At 38.9% G+C, this 15007-nt stretch overlaps 1 protein-coding gene across 10 annotated transcripts in view; it reads left to right on the forward strand.

Annotated features, from left to right (window-relative positions):
* CEP350 (centrosomal protein 350) overlaps positions 1–15007 on the forward strand; it is a 78424-nt gene that overhangs the window by 28472 nt on the left and 34945 nt on the right. For 5 of the 10 annotated variants that reach the window (XM_042805439.1, XM_042805435.1, XM_042805477.1 and 2 more), the window contains exons 11-23: positions 386–507; positions 2019–3082; positions 4431–4584; positions 5789–5952; positions 6760–6949; positions 8493–8713; positions 8849–9012; positions 9659–9817; positions 10015–10146; positions 12709–12836; positions 13183–13302; positions 14042–14208; positions 14739–14935. In XM_042805439.1, coding sequence (XP_042661373.1) covers positions 386–507; positions 2019–3082; positions 4431–4584; positions 5789–5952; positions 6760–6949; positions 8493–8713; positions 8849–9012; positions 9659–9817; positions 10015–10146; positions 12709–12836; positions 13183–13302; positions 14042–14208; positions 14739–14935 — 2982 coding nt within the window. The remainder of the gene's footprint in view (positions 1–385; positions 508–2018; positions 3083–4430; positions 4585–5788; positions 5953–6759; positions 6950–8492; positions 8714–8848; positions 9013–9658; positions 9818–10014; positions 10147–12708; positions 12837–13182; positions 13303–14041; positions 14209–14738; positions 14936–15007) is intronic. The other 5 variants (XM_042805470.1, XM_042805485.1, XM_042805472.1 and 2 more) reach the window with 3 other exon arrangements.

The raw sequence follows: 15007 nt of genomic DNA on the forward strand, positions 1-15007 counted from the left end.
ACTGTAAACATTAGTCAAATGGTGAAGAGCTTTATCTGCAATTGCTTTCAGTCAGTGGACAAACTTCATCAGCACTGAGTTAAATTTGCTAAACAGAAACTGAATATGAAAGAAGATTAATAAAGTTGTTTATTAAAATTAGTAAAAGACTAAGCTCAATTTGATATGTTCAGCTGAACTAGTTCATTATGTGATCAAATCTTTTTTTCCAGTACGTTCTACTGAGACAAAAACATAAAGGTCTTGCATTTTTAAGCTTTTCACTGGTAAACAAGATGTGATACTATACCAAGAAATGTCAGCCTTTAAAATTTCAGTGAGACAAGAGCTTCTAAACTCCTGCAGACTTTTAAAAATGTATTTTTCTGGTTGTCTTAATTTCTAGCCCAGACCTGGTTATCAACCATCTGGGGAATCCGACAAAGAAAACAAGGCTCAGGAGCGTCCTCCTAGTGCATCTTCGAGTAGTGACATGTCGCTTTCCGAACCGCAGCAGCCGCTACTGAGGTGAGCCATTGTGGGTCTTTTGAGAAGAAAACACTCAAGTTTTTTCATCTCTGAGAGGTGAAAATAGACAAGGCTCTTCAGTTCATGTTCTAGTGAGAGTAATTGTCTTTATGGCAATTTCCTCATGATAAAGAGGAAGCTTATGCATGAAAGCATATGAAAATTTTCACTATGGGTATTTAGTGAGTCTGTAAATAAAGTGAATGGTGCTTGCTGTTAGTCTTTTGCTAACATCTAGGGGATGTGCATTTCATATTGGGAGACTGTATTTCCTCTGCCATTGCCATCCGTTAAGAGAAGCTGATCATATGAATGCATCTGATTTTTTCTTACTGGATTTGTTCAATGTTTCTATTTAATCTGTTGTCTTGGATTCAGGCCTTTAGTTACTCTCTCTACCAAAAACCTCTGCTTCTGCTTGGAGCTAGCCTTTCCTTGTTTCCTTTCATGCTGCTTTCCCCATATTTAGTTGTTCACTGTATTATCAAATATTTTCTTACTGTGAGTTAAGGTGCCTAACCAAGCACTTAAATATAAGGAAATAAAAGTCATAAAGTTTCTTGCATATCCTTCATATCCCTCTTGTGCAAGTGTGTCTTCATTTTTAATTACATAATGAATGTTTACCTCTTAAACGTACTTGCTTCATTATCTGTACCTTAACTTGGTCAAATCCATGCTGACTTTGCGAATTCAATGAGACCTGTTTCCTTTCTGGAAAAATTCAAGGAAGCACTAGGAATGCAATGTAGTACTGTGTGTAAAATAGGCTGCTAAACCTTATGGTAGTGAGTATTGTTAGAGGTACATAGTAAGGAAAAAAATGGAAGTACTGATAGTAGGGGAGAGATGAGATTTCAAGGGCTGCATAAGTTATTTGGAGAACCTCATAGTAAACAGAGAAGCATTTTTTTTTTTTTTTTGTGAGGGACTTTCTAGGTTTCCTAGTATTCAGAATCTATGCAAGTGATACTAGCGAAGGAAGGTCTTTACAGAGCTTCTGCCATGCAAATGGGGGGAGCTGTCTGAAAATAAAAAAAGGTGTCTTACAGAACTTTAAACATTCTTGTATTTCCAGTCCTCCTTTTCTCTTAAGTGTTCTTCATGCCTACCCTAAGAGACAGTTCCAGTGAAATATGGGCTGGGTTCAACAGGATTGGGAAGGCTGGGGCTAAGAAATTCCGGGGTGGGGAGGGGGGGAAAGATATTTTCTTCCTCTTGAAGTCAGGAAGCTTTTGGAAAAAAGACTTAGTGCTGCTGCTGAAAACACTCGGCTTGTTACGACTCTAAAACACACAGTACATCATAAATGGCATTTCAGATTTGAAAAGTGCTGTGTTGTCTGGGTTTTTAAATAACATTCTGTAACTGATTACTGTCCCATTCCCTGCCCCTCTGATTCCACCAAAAAGTATTTATTCTTGAAAAATAAATTTGTAGCAATGATGCTTTAATCTAAAACAACAGTACTTGTATAAGTCATCGACTTAAATGTTGACTTTTCATTTCAGGAGTGACTTGATGGAGCCTCCATGGGTACAGCCAGACAGGCTGAGCCCAAGAGTCCAGCTCGCTCACCCACAAGCTCTCATGGGCTCAAGTGGAGGCCCTTGCTCCCAGCACTGGAGTCTCGAGCAGATGGACCTTTTGTCAAAGGAGTGTGATGCAATGTTGGCAGGCAGGAGGAGCCACGCTCCACCCGTGGGATCGTTGGCCTTGATGCCTCAGCCGTACCTGAATTCACCTGCTGCACAGCAAAATCTCTTAGTAAAACCTACTGCTAACCAATATAAGAGCAAATTAGATCGGATTGAAGCTTTGAAAGCTACAGCTGCTTCCCTTTCTAGCAGGATTGAAAGTGAAGCCAAAAAGTTGGCTGGGGCTGGTATCAATTATGGTACCGTGTGGAACTCAGACCATGAATTTATGCAAGAAAACCAGGATGATGGGCGGTGGGCAAAGGCTGTGAGTCCTCCTGTGAGAGAGGAAAATGAAGATGCTTTTTCAGCCAGAATTCAAAAAATGTTGGGTACCTGTGTGTCTCATACAGCCTTCGATGACAACCTTCCTGGGGTAGGCAACCTTAGTGAATTTAAAAAACTCCCTGAGACAATCAGGCCTCATACTGCTGCAGTCAGCCTTGGAAGGAGGTCCCCTGCTGCTAACAGGCATGAGGGGATACTAGGACATTTATCTAAGAGACAGACTGACTCCCCAGGGCGTGAAAACCAGGCTTACGCTCCAAACAAAGCTGTAATTCCTCACGAGTCCAGCATCGACTCCATCAGTGAAGGGCCTCTCCTGAGTGACGGAAGCCTCAGCGAAGAGGAAGGAGGCCAGCACAAACAGTTGCAACTGAAGCTGCTGGAGACGTTGAAAGAGAAGGATTTCTGCATTCGAGAGAGAAATGCTTTTGAGCCCATAAAAGAGTTTCAGAAAGAAGCCGAGAAGTATTTGCCACTTTTCACTCAGACAAGTGGTGCACACAGTAGGGGACCATGGGAGGAACTGGCGAAGGGAAGTCCCCACAGTGTCATCAACATCTTTGCAAAAAGTTATCAGCTTCATGGAAAAGGTAAAAATGGAAAAATTTCTCAAAGCTCTTGTGAGTTACTATTTTCCCAGTCTTACTACTCCTTACACCTTATACTTTATAAGTAAGGAATGTGCTTTTAGATGTCTCAAACATGGATCTGTGTAAGGCTTTCTTGCTTTACTTTTGGATGATAAATTATTCCCCCCCTTCTTTTGCCTTCTTGTCTAAGGAAAAAAACAAGAAAAAAGAAAAATGAAATCAAATCACACTTTTGGGCTGGAAAAGCATTATTTTTCTATTAGATTGCTTTGTATTTCTAGATTGATAACTAATTCATGTGCTGGGTTACATGTATTAAGGGCAGCCATATTTACAGAATTGTGAATGTAATGTTTACAGCTGTTGTGTCCTAAATTGCATACTAAGTCTAAATTGCCCAGAGTGTGTTTGGAAGTGGTTTTCTCCACCGTGGAGAACAGATCCTCTGGATTGGCATGTGCATCCTCCTACTATATATGCACTCCAGACCGTCTGTAATAACACATCATTCCTGTTTCAGTTAAGGTAGAAAGATGAAATTCATGCTTTATGCAGCGCTTAATTCATGGCATAAACAGGAATGCTTACATATATCCTGAGTTCTTGCTATGCAAGGTTAATATAGCTTTACTGTATCATTAGAAACATGTAATTTCAGTGGATGAATGATGTGGACTTCCCTTTGGCATCTGCTCATGTGAGTTATTCAATAATGTCTCAAAGTAGTGCAACAATTAGAACTCCAGTAACAATATTTGAGTTTGAGAAGGTAAAAGGTTTTGGTATATCAGTAGGGAAAGTCTCCTGCTTAAACAAGCCCGTTTCAATTGTTCAGTTGTTTTAGGGCATGCTTTACAAGTGTCTCGTGCAGGATGCTTCATTTGATTTTCATTTTTTGTACAGTTACCCTTCATTTTGAGTAGTGTTTCTCTTGCTTTGAGTTCCTCATTTTGAGGAGGAATGTTTTCTGAGAACTTGATTTTTATCTTTTGTTTTTTTCTTGATTTTTTTTTTTTCCTTCGTTTTATTTCCCTTAAAAATGATTGCACTTAGATTTTCTGCAGATGGCTCTACTCTCAAGCACTGTGCTCTTCAAGAATGTTTTAGCTGTGGTGTGTTAATGGAGTATTCAATAATTTACAAAAAGAGGAAGACTGGGCTTGTTATGTTGTGTTAAAACTGCCATGGGATGGCTATGCTGTTGTTTTCCTGATGTTTTTGTGTTTGAAAGGAAGTCTTTGTAAATAGTGGTTGGGAGCATTTTAATTCCTGCAGCTTTATTACCCGTTTGACGCACATTTGCATTTGGTATCATTTTTGGTTTTTCCCTCCTTTGTCCACACTTCAGTGTTTGATGAAAGGTCGAACGGAGGGTCTGCCCTCCTACGCCCTTTACTCCCTGCCATGAGCCCTCCAGAGAGTGTGGTTTCTTACGAAGATGATTTTGCCTCATCGCAGGGAAGCAGCACTTTAACAGACAAAAAGATTGCACGTGACCTCAGGTAACTGTGTGTTAGACTTGTAAAAATCAAAATGTAGAATTCAACATAATATAGTTTAATGCAAAACCTGCTTGCTAATCTGCTGGATATTTTTTCTGTTATGCTGTATTGTAGTATTAGCCAAAGTGATGAGGTATTTCCTTAGGACCTTGCAGTTAATATAGCAGATAGCATGGGTAAGGCATAAAGATTAGTGTCAGTTATTCCTGTTTTCTAATATTTGTTCTTCAGTCTGGCAAGTATCTTTAAGCAAGGTTCTTACCCTTTGTAGTCAAGTGAAAATTAGTTCTCCAACTTACATGGCTGCTATAATGCTCAATTGGCTAGTCTTTGTAATTTAGAAAAAATAAAATATATTTGAAAATGTTAAAATACCTTCGGCGCTTCAAAATTTTGTAAAAAGCCTGTAATTGCTTTCAGTAAGGGTTTGGTAATGCTTAGTAATGGATGCGCAAATTGTCTGAAAGAACTTGTAAAACCTTTTGTTCAGACTAAAATTTGAAGACTGCAAATTTTAGACTCTCCATGTTACTACTGAATTCATGTGGCTTTCTGAATTTCCTAAGACCTCTTTTTTTATAATGTGATATATTTACATCTTCTGGGCACCTTGGAGAAGGCTACAAATACTGTGTTTGTACTGGTGGTGCTTTACCTGGAAAGAAGGGAAGGTAAAAGGCATTTCACATGCTGAAAATGTTGGTTGCAAAAAATGGTTTCTTTCTGATTACACGTCTTAATAGGTCTTCTGTTGGTATTATTTAGTGTATGATGCATTGCCCTCTTATTTGCAAATCTGTTCTAATCCTTTATTGAAAATTGCTCATATTTGTGTCAGCTGATGATATCTGTATACCCAGAGATTATCTAAAATGCAGTCATATTTGGAGTCATTCTTACGTTGTTCAAGTCTATAGTCAAATATCTCTTAAGTGTTAGCATTGGGACGGATGGTTGTTACTGCTCTTTTACTGTTTCATATGATTGGAAGTATGTTTCAGTATGTTCAATATCATGTCAAACTTCCTAGTGTCTTAGCTGTCACGGTTTTTAATCTGAAAATCAATGCTTTCCAAGATAGGCTAATTAGTGCAGTTTTAGCTGTCTGTCTCCAAGCTACAGTATGGGGGATTTCTTGTGTGCAATGTAATGTGGGAGTTGGAAGTCCTCTAGTGTTAATGACTGTCAATGTGCTCCTTTTTAGTGTTGCTGGCAGCAGTAATTCAAGCATTCAGGAAGAAGTTCCAAGTAGGAAGTCTCCCCGTGAACCTCGATCTGTAGAGCTTGCTTCTCAGCATTCATCTGGGCCACGGTCTGCAGCATCTTCTCGCTCATCTGCTTCCTCTAAAAAGAGAGGGAAAAAAGAACGTAAGTGTAGAGTATTTTTTTTGAAGGAGGTTGTAGGGTTTTCTTGTTATGAAAACTGCAGTCTTTCTACATATCTGGAAACTTATCCAACACTGATGGGGTGATTTATTTATTCCTCCAGTGACTCCTTCCTGAATTCTTTTTGAACTCTGATGCTTCTGACCTTAAAATACAGTCATCTAAAATTAAATAAGCAAGAGGTTGTTAACAGCATTGAAAATTTTTCCTTTTCCAAACCAGCCTTCTAAGAAACGAGTTAATTTTAATGTCATGTGGGAAATATCCTCAGATTCTATACTGAGGAAAATTCAATAGGCTGCTGAGAAATCAGAGTTATGGCCACATTTATGAAGGTGACAACAAGTTTGCCTGTATGCTTCATCTCTGGATCACAGACAGTTTTTGTAAGTGCACAAATTTAATAAATGCATCACAATTGGTCATCACAAATTATCACACTTGCTATTCTGTCAAAATTCCCTAGCTTACCCAAAGAAAGCCAGGCTTTATTCTAATTACCAGTAGCAGAGTCAAATGTGTCTTCTCTTTCTTTAAACTGATAGTGCTGAAATGAAATGTGAGTGACAGTTTTGTTGACAGTGGACACAATATGCAGAAGAGATCTTAATCTCCTGTAGGAAGCTGCAAAAATTTACATTTCTTGCTTGTTGGATTTATAGACTTCTAACTCAAAGGCATCTTTAACTGGGCAAAAAAGTTCTCAACCATTTGTTTTGGGGCTCTTGATGGTAAGATACTCATATATAGAGTACCAAACAAACTTTTGGCAATGTTGTTGCTTTTTAGGGTTGGACTCTTTTAATAGAAGTTCTCACCACTTCCCAGTGGAAGAAGATAAAATGCTATCAGAATTAGAATGGGGATCCCAACAGTCAAAGAAATCCTTATCGAGTAGCAGAATTTCTAATAAAGATCATGAGCAGAACCCAGATACAGACAGCACACTGGAAAACTTGTCTGGACACTCCCTGATGAGGTAATACAAACATTATAAGACTGTATGCAAATATAACTAAGCTTAGTAGTGTTATGCCATGTTATCAAAAATAGCTATGTCTTTGGATATGCAAAAGGAAAGTAACAGAAATAATCAAATGTCAGTAAGATGGGCATGCAGAAAACATTTTTTCCCTGTTTTAAATATGAAAGCCTGAAGTAGATGGCTGTTGTAAGAGGAAATACAAAGCAGTGATTCTGCCCCAAATGACCCCTCTGTATTTTTAAGGACAACTGGCCAATATAGGCATCCTGTCAGTTCTGGTACCTTAAGCATTGAAACACAGTCTTCTGTTTCTACAGATGGTCTGTAACAAGTGGAGGAAAAAAAAATTAGCAAGTCAATACGTGCAGTCATCTTATTCTTTTCAGTAGGATCCACAGACATTTTTGGCTCAACTTGTGTACAGCTAATACTCATAACCTTGTCCAGCTCTGTGAGTTGATGCTTTTTGAGAGATGAACCGCACATCAGAAGAGAGCGTAGAGGAAGAGGAAAATAACTTTTCCTGTTGCATCCTCTGTATGTCTACCTATGAATGCAGTTTATTTTTTGCTAATTGTGCAATGAAGATAGTTATAAAATACACTCAGCTTAGTTTTCACTGTACCTTTTTCTAAAAAGCAACAAATAATATGAATGGTCTTCCACTCATTCTGTCTGGGTATAGAATGGCTCCTAGGTGGTGACTTCCCAGTATTGGGTTTGAAAGGTCCTGTGACCTCGTAAGGTGTGTCAAGTAAAGCAGAATGTCTTCCTAAGGGATTTAAGCAGCCACTGTTAATCCATTTTGTCTTAATAAAATAGGAATAGTAAATTTAAGAAATGACTGCATCATTTTCTGTATGTCTAAAAAGAGATGCCTGTCATTTTCTCTTACGAAGTGTTACTGTAATATTTTTACTGTATAAGTCAAGTTTTGGCTTTCAAGCATTTAATTGCATTTTGACGAAAGAGATTGAGACTCAGAGCAGTGGCTTATCATATTCAGTCACATCCATATGCTGATAGTAACCTGTTTACTTTTTTAAAATACTGTTCACTGTATTCTGATATCAAAATATTGCCCTAATCTCCTGTGAGTAAAAGGAAGTTCTTCACTCAGACCTGCAAAACAGATGTGTAAATGCACATGCAGGTGAGTGCATCCTGACTTCATCATGCCATGTTCCTAACAGGAGGCATTGAGACTGCTTGCTTGGCCATGTAGAGCATGTAGATACTATGTTAATTAGTTTTGTTTTGGTTTTTTTTTTGGTGTGTGGTAACTAAGTTTAATACTTGGGGGGAAAATAGGGTGCTCTGGAAACTTAACCCTAAACTGGGATATAGGTACAAAACCCATCTCATGAGGCCATTTCCTAGAGGCAGACTGACCCTGTGCAAACCATAAGAGACTGTGTCTTTTGTGTGGATCTGTTTGGTGTATATAAATGGAAGAACTAGGTTATTGCTTTATGGTCTTATCAAATGGCTGGACTTAGGAGAATATTGACTCCTTTCTCTTCCATTTTACTGTCAGTTACTCAGACAAGGGAAGATCGCAGAAGACACCGACTTCTTCACCATCTTCCGGCTCCCAAAAAATGTTACAGTTTGATTCTATAGGCAATACAGCAGAAAGAGTCAAGTCACCTGCTGGCCTTTCTGGAAGTACAACGTCAGGGCTGAAGCCTAATGTACCCTTCCCCGACTTGAGTCTGGGAACTAGCAGGTCTGCAGCAGGAGCAGCCTCAGCGAGTGGTGAGTTGTTTCATTAAAACCATATTAATCCCAGAGCAGTTTGTGTTTGGTTTTTTTGGTTTTTTTTTTTCTCTTTCTTTTTTGATGTGAGGCACTAAAGTCTATGGAGGTTGACTAGTAAGTCTTATCCTGCAGGATGTATGCGCTTCTCCCCTGCTGGTCTTCAGCATCGTTTATCGGCAGAATTGAACTACCTTAGTGCTATTGAGGAGTCTGTGCGACAGCTTTCGGATGTAGAACGAGCACGAGGCATATCACTTGCTCAGCAGGAGAGCGTTTCTTTGGCTCAGATTCTAAAGGTAATGGAAAAATACTTCCTTGTCTTAACCTTTTTTTTTATTTTTCAAGAAAATCCAATTAGGGCAAGTTATGCTTTTGTTAGCAATGCAGAGGAATCATAATGGCATGATGGATCATCTCTGATAATGTCTGTTTTTTAGGATTGATGTCTGTTATCTTTCTTATTTTAAGGGGACACCAAGGAGCTGGTGACTTTAGAATACATGTCATTAATATACCATTAGATGGAATCACTGCTTTGGTTGTGTACTTCAGTGAAATAATCTTGATTATTTACTGGGTTTGATGTTGGGCCCCAGTGCCATGCAGTGTAGTTGTTCAGGCTAGATCAATTGTCTTATTCCATGAAAAGGATATTTTTGGCTGAAATTTTCCTTATGTTGACTAGCTGGCTTGTTGTGGTTTGTTGAATTAATTGGTCTCCTGAATCCTCTTTTTCTACAATGTGGTGGGAGAATATTGGGGAATGTGCATTATCTACTGTCTGCTTAAAAAGGGGCAGTCAGTAGGCTGAAAATTTCACTGTAGCAGAAGAGGCACCAACAGTAGAGTAGATCTAGATCTTTCAGAGGTAGCTGCAGCCAGTGGCTAGGGCAAAAAAGGTCTTTAACTTGCATGATTAAAAGTTGTTTTCCTGATCTGTAGGCACAGCAGCAACGCCACGAACGGGACTTAGCTCTTTTGAAAATCAAGGCTGAACAAGAAGCTCTAGAAAGTCAGAGACAACTGGACGAGGCAAGGCAGAAGGCAGCTCAGGTAATGCTGCCCTTCAAAAAATGTGGAGTGTGTAAGAGGCAAAATGCTGTAAGTAAATCCATGCCTATGAGTATTCTTAATTTGAAGCTGTGAACACATGGAAGTGGTGAAGGGGTTTAATGTAGCTGAAAAAAGCTCTTAGGGGCCAATTTCAAACTTTTCCCCCCCAGATTTTGAGAAATAAAACTGTAGCTGTTATAGTCAGAAAATTTTGAAGAGCTAAACTGGCTGTGTTTTCTGCACAGGTCCATGCAGAGTCACTACAGCATCTGGTCCAGTCACGGCAGGAGGCTGTGCAAGAGACCCCATGCAAGGCTGCAGCCAAGCAGCCAGAGACGGCACTTCTCACTACAGATACAGCTCACCAGATCCGTGAGGTGAGGTCCTGAGTGAAAGGAAAAAGCTGTTCTAATTTCAGTGTTATTTTGAATACTTTTTTGCCTCTAGGTTGTTTTCTGTCTGGTGCCATTCTCGGTGCAACTTCTTTACCTTCATAATGTGACAAATGATAGGACTTTAAAGGAGCTTTTACGGCATCATTACTTAGAAGTCAGTCAGCAGCCTTAAATCCCTGTTCACTGTTCTTACAATCTTCCATTTAACAAGCTGTTCAGAAGTTTGTTTTTCCAGGAGGGATTTGTGATAGCGAACACAACATCTTTAATTTGTGAGAGTTGCACTTCATCAGGGATTGATCCTGTATCTATTTCATATGCAAATTAAATTAGAAAGTCAGGGAAATTACAATTTTGCTTACTTTTGAAAGTAGGAGACCAACAAATTATAAAAAAAAAGAGGAAGATCTACAACAGACTTCTTACCTTGGTACAGAGTCTGGAGTTTTCTTTTTCTGAGTCTTTTTTCATTCTTCTTGTGTCATACGGAGTATTTATTAGTTTTCAGTTTTATATACCATTTGATCAGTTTTTATACTTGTTCCCAATATGTAGCAGCTGCTTCACACATAAGTATGAAACACAGTAAACAAAAAATGCTTTTGCTTCTTCGTAGTTTAGCAATCGCAATGACTGTTACAGGGTGGAGTGCAGAAGGCTGATGGGTATGAACATAACTGTTTCCTCATAGCTTATGCACGTGCTGGTGCTTAGCAAGGCTGTTTTTATGATAGGCAGTGGGACTGCAAAATAATATTGATGTACTTGTTCTGGACTTTGCTAAAGATGTGAACTTTAAATAATTTTTGAATAGACAAGAATGGCTTAGGTTAAGAGAACAGAAAAGCTCAGATATCTGAGATATGTGCAGTTGTTGATAGCAGAGAGTGAAGCCTTGGATAAAGATAAAGAAACACTTGTAGTTTTGTTCTGGTTTCAGCTGGGATAGAGCTAATTGGTTGGGTTTTTTTTACCTTCCTTCTTAGTAGCTAGAATAGTGCTGTGTTTTGGATTCAGCATGGGATTTGGTATGAGAAGAATGTTGATAATACACCGATGGTTTTAGTTGTTGCTAAGATATCAAGGACTTCTCAACTTCTCATGTCCTGCTAATGCACAGATGTACGAGAAGTTTTGGGGAGCATAGCCAAAACAAAGGACCCAAATTGGCCAATGGAATATGCCATAGCATGTGATGTCCTGCTCAGTATATAGATAAGGGTTGATTTGGAAGCTCCACTTGGGTTTTTGGGATGGCGGTTTCAGGATTCTCTCTTCTCTGGCATCACTACCCAGGAATGGGCTGGGCATCAGTCGGCGGGTAGTGAGCAATCACATTGTGCATTACCTGTTTTTATTTTCTATTATTACTATTGTTATTATCATCATTATTGGTTTAATATTATTTCAATTATTAAGTTCTTTTTATCTCAACCTATGAGTCTCCTTACCTTTAGCCCTCCAACTCTCTCCCCTATTCCCTGGGTGTGGGGGAGGGTGAGCAAGTGGCTGCGTGGTGTTTGCTGTCTGGGTTTAAACCATGACAAGTTTATAGAGCTGAAGTGGGTGGAAACCAGTTAAGAAACAAGGTAGAAGAAACAGAAACAGGTTTATTTTGTGTAGGGTTTTAATCTCTTGTCTTGCTTTAAGTTTGAAGTCTGAGCCTGAGAGGTGCTAGTGGAGAGGTTGATGGGGATGACCTGGTCAGTGATGATGGGCTAGCAGAGTAGCTTTTTCATCCATGTTCATTAGCGACTCCTGTTATTCACTTGTTTTTATGAAACTGTATGCATTACAGTTGATGCATATGCTAATTGTAGAATTAGTGAAGAATTTCACTGTGTGTATTGGGAGTAATTGAAATACAGCTTATTGCTACCTTCCTTACCAGCCTGAGTTCCCTGCTCTGTAAGAGGCAGACCCTAAGAAAAATAGTAAACTCTAAAGCTCCTAAAATACAGTGTTATCTACCATGATTTCTGAAGTCATTCTTATTTCTAGTCAGGTACACAGTGACTGCAATGCATTAGAAAGGAGAAATTCATGGCTATCTGTTGGTTTAATGCCTTCAATTTTAGACCTGGTAGTTTGCATAATATTGGAACCATAAACCTGTTGCTTTCTTTAGAGTGGAAATAGTATTTCTTGCTCTTTGGGCAAGATGCACTTTCAAATGAAAAAGAAAATGTTGTTTCTGGCTTTTTTTTTCTTTTATTAATGAATTATAATGATAGGTCTAGAATGTTTTATGTAGGGATCATTCTAGTGATCAGAGTTTGCTCAAGTTGATCAGAATGATATGTTTTGCATGTCTGTAGTTCCATATCAATAGTTCCACTCTGCATATAGAATACGTATTTACAGAGCAGTATGTACTTTTTGCAACTAAAGTTGATAAGTATGCAATTACAAAATATCTCAAAACTATGTCTTACACATTTGTTCAATATATCAATAAACTGCCTGTGAGAGTGACTGTTTTCTTTCAGAAACATTTTGATTCTGATAAACTCACTGTATTCCTTTGTTTTTCACTGTACTCAGATGACAGAATTAGCACGAACCCCGATCCTGGATACTGGCAGTGCTCCAGTCAGTACCTTGTTTGACCACCAGCGGCAGCATCATTCAGAGTTCATGAAGCAACTGAGAGCCCGAACTGATACAAACAGGTCTTCCCTAATGTTTCACGTCTTGGGAAGGGGGAAGAAAGATAGTTAGGTTTGGCTTCATCTGTTCTTTAAGAAAATTGTGAGATGTCATAAAGAGTGAGCATTTAGGAAGAAGAATTTATATTCCATCTTTATGCCCTCAATAGTGTACCACAAAGGCAACATTAACTGGTTATATGAAGCTCTGTAGAAAAGAGGAGAAAAAGATGCTGTAAATATTTTCTGCAATGATTTAACTAATCTAAGCTTTAAGTGATCTTTTCAGAAATTTTAACTGTTACTGAAAACTGTATTACTCTTTGTTTTAAGACAACACAGATTTACCCAAAACACCTCTCTTTCTCAGGAAGTGTGAGTCTGCTGCCATGTCACAAGGTAAAGAGGAGACAGGTGACTCAAAACAGACATACTCACCGATGTTTGATAGTTATTCAGAGTCCTCAAGATCAAAGGTTCATGATCAGAGGTAAGAAGAGTTTAGATTACACAGCGAGTATTTTGCTATAAATGGGAACTAAAGTACAAAGAAATACCAAGGTATTCAATTCCATTTTTTTTTTTTTAAAGAGGGAAAGTCAGTATTAAACCTTCAACAGGTAAACCTGTCTTATATTCCAGAGCTTGAAGATTTACATGCCTACCAGAATTTGCTTTGTCTAATTAAAAATCTACTATGATGTGATAGTATGTTTTGTGTTAATATCTTCAGTTTTGAATTTGCTGTATTTTTTTTTAATTGACCACTTTTCCCTTTTCTAACTTTAGAATAATTGAGTTCCACATATGCTTTCTCGTTCAGCTGAATTAGCAACAGTCTAGCAAGCAAGTGAAGGGAAATGGTTATTCCCCTCTGTTTAGCTCTTGTGAGACTGTATCTGGAATACTGTGTCCAGATTTGGACTCCTCAGTAAAGAGAAGACATTAACATACTGACACATTTCTAGTGATGAACCACCGAGATGTTTAGGAGGCTGGAGTACATGATGTAAAAGAGAGGCTGAAGGAACCGGGCTAACAGCCTAGGAGAGAGAAGGCTAAGGGGACAGGGATCTAGTTGCAGTATTGTTTTAAAAACAAACCAAACCCTCTGCCTGTCAAATATTACTGGGATGTTAATCATGGTACATACAGTAGTAATGTAATGCAAAGTAAATATTTTGAAATGTGCAAAGTAATTTCTAAAAAAATGTATCTGTATAACACAGTAGTACCAGCAGCCGCCAAGAGAGTCCCTCAGTTCCATCTTCTAAGGAGAACGAGAAGAAGCTTTCCCGTCGTGAAAAGATAACTAGCAGTATTGAAGAACAGGCTCATACTGCTGTGGATGATTCCTTGCGGAGCGATAGTATTTTATCACTGCCAGATGAAAAAGGTTAGCTGTATTTTTTGTCTGTGATGAATCTGAAGGTGTTAAGGGGGGAGGAAGGGATGTGCTGTTTCAGAGTTAGTTTCTGATATAAATGAGGATATACGTGTGAAGAAAGCTGAGCCCCAGGTGAATTGGTAGCCTCTTAAGAGGTAACAGCGAATGGCACAGGGAGATGGGAACCTTTGAAATTCTGCACATCAGAGTGATGGAGTATCAGGGCCCTTCTACTTTCTGCTGTGTTAGCTGTAGCCAGATGTTGACTTGCTGAATATGCAGCCTGAACACCAAATGTTTCAGCAGCCCCAGATATGTGTTTATACCTGTGTACAGAAGTCTGTTTGGTCTTTTAAAGCTAGGTAACGGTATTTCATTATGTCTTCTAACTCAAGGTCACTCTTTCCTAAACACCCATTTTGCTGCATTAGTTATTTCTGTCTTTCCTGTCCCCCCAGCTTTAGTGAGATGAGACAGAGTAAAACTGCATTCATGGTACATACCTGAGTGTAAAACCGCTTCCCTGATTTCTCCCTCAGATTCTGCTTCTGTTGCAACAGAGTATTCCCTGAAATTTGATGAGTCCATGACAGAGGATGAGATTGAAGAAAAGTCTTTTCGGTCTTTGCTGCCCTCTGAGAGTCATCGCAGAAACAACCTGGAAAAGAAACGGGGTAGTCGTGATGATTCTGATGAGGAAGTCTCCCCAGAAAAAACAGCCCTGTCATCTATCAAGGTAGGTTAAGCAACCATAGTTAAGGTAAATTGACTGAACTGGGATGGTTAAGCTGATGAGCTTCAAGTGAGC

Source organism: Tyto alba, unplaced genomic scaffold (assembly GCF_018691265.1).
Source record: "Tyto alba isolate M040663 unplaced genomic scaffold, T.alba_DEE_v4.0 Super-Scaffold_1000006, whole genome shotgun sequence".
In the NCBI taxonomy this organism is placed as follows: Eukaryota; Metazoa; Chordata; class Aves; order Strigiformes; family Tytonidae; genus Tyto; species Tyto alba.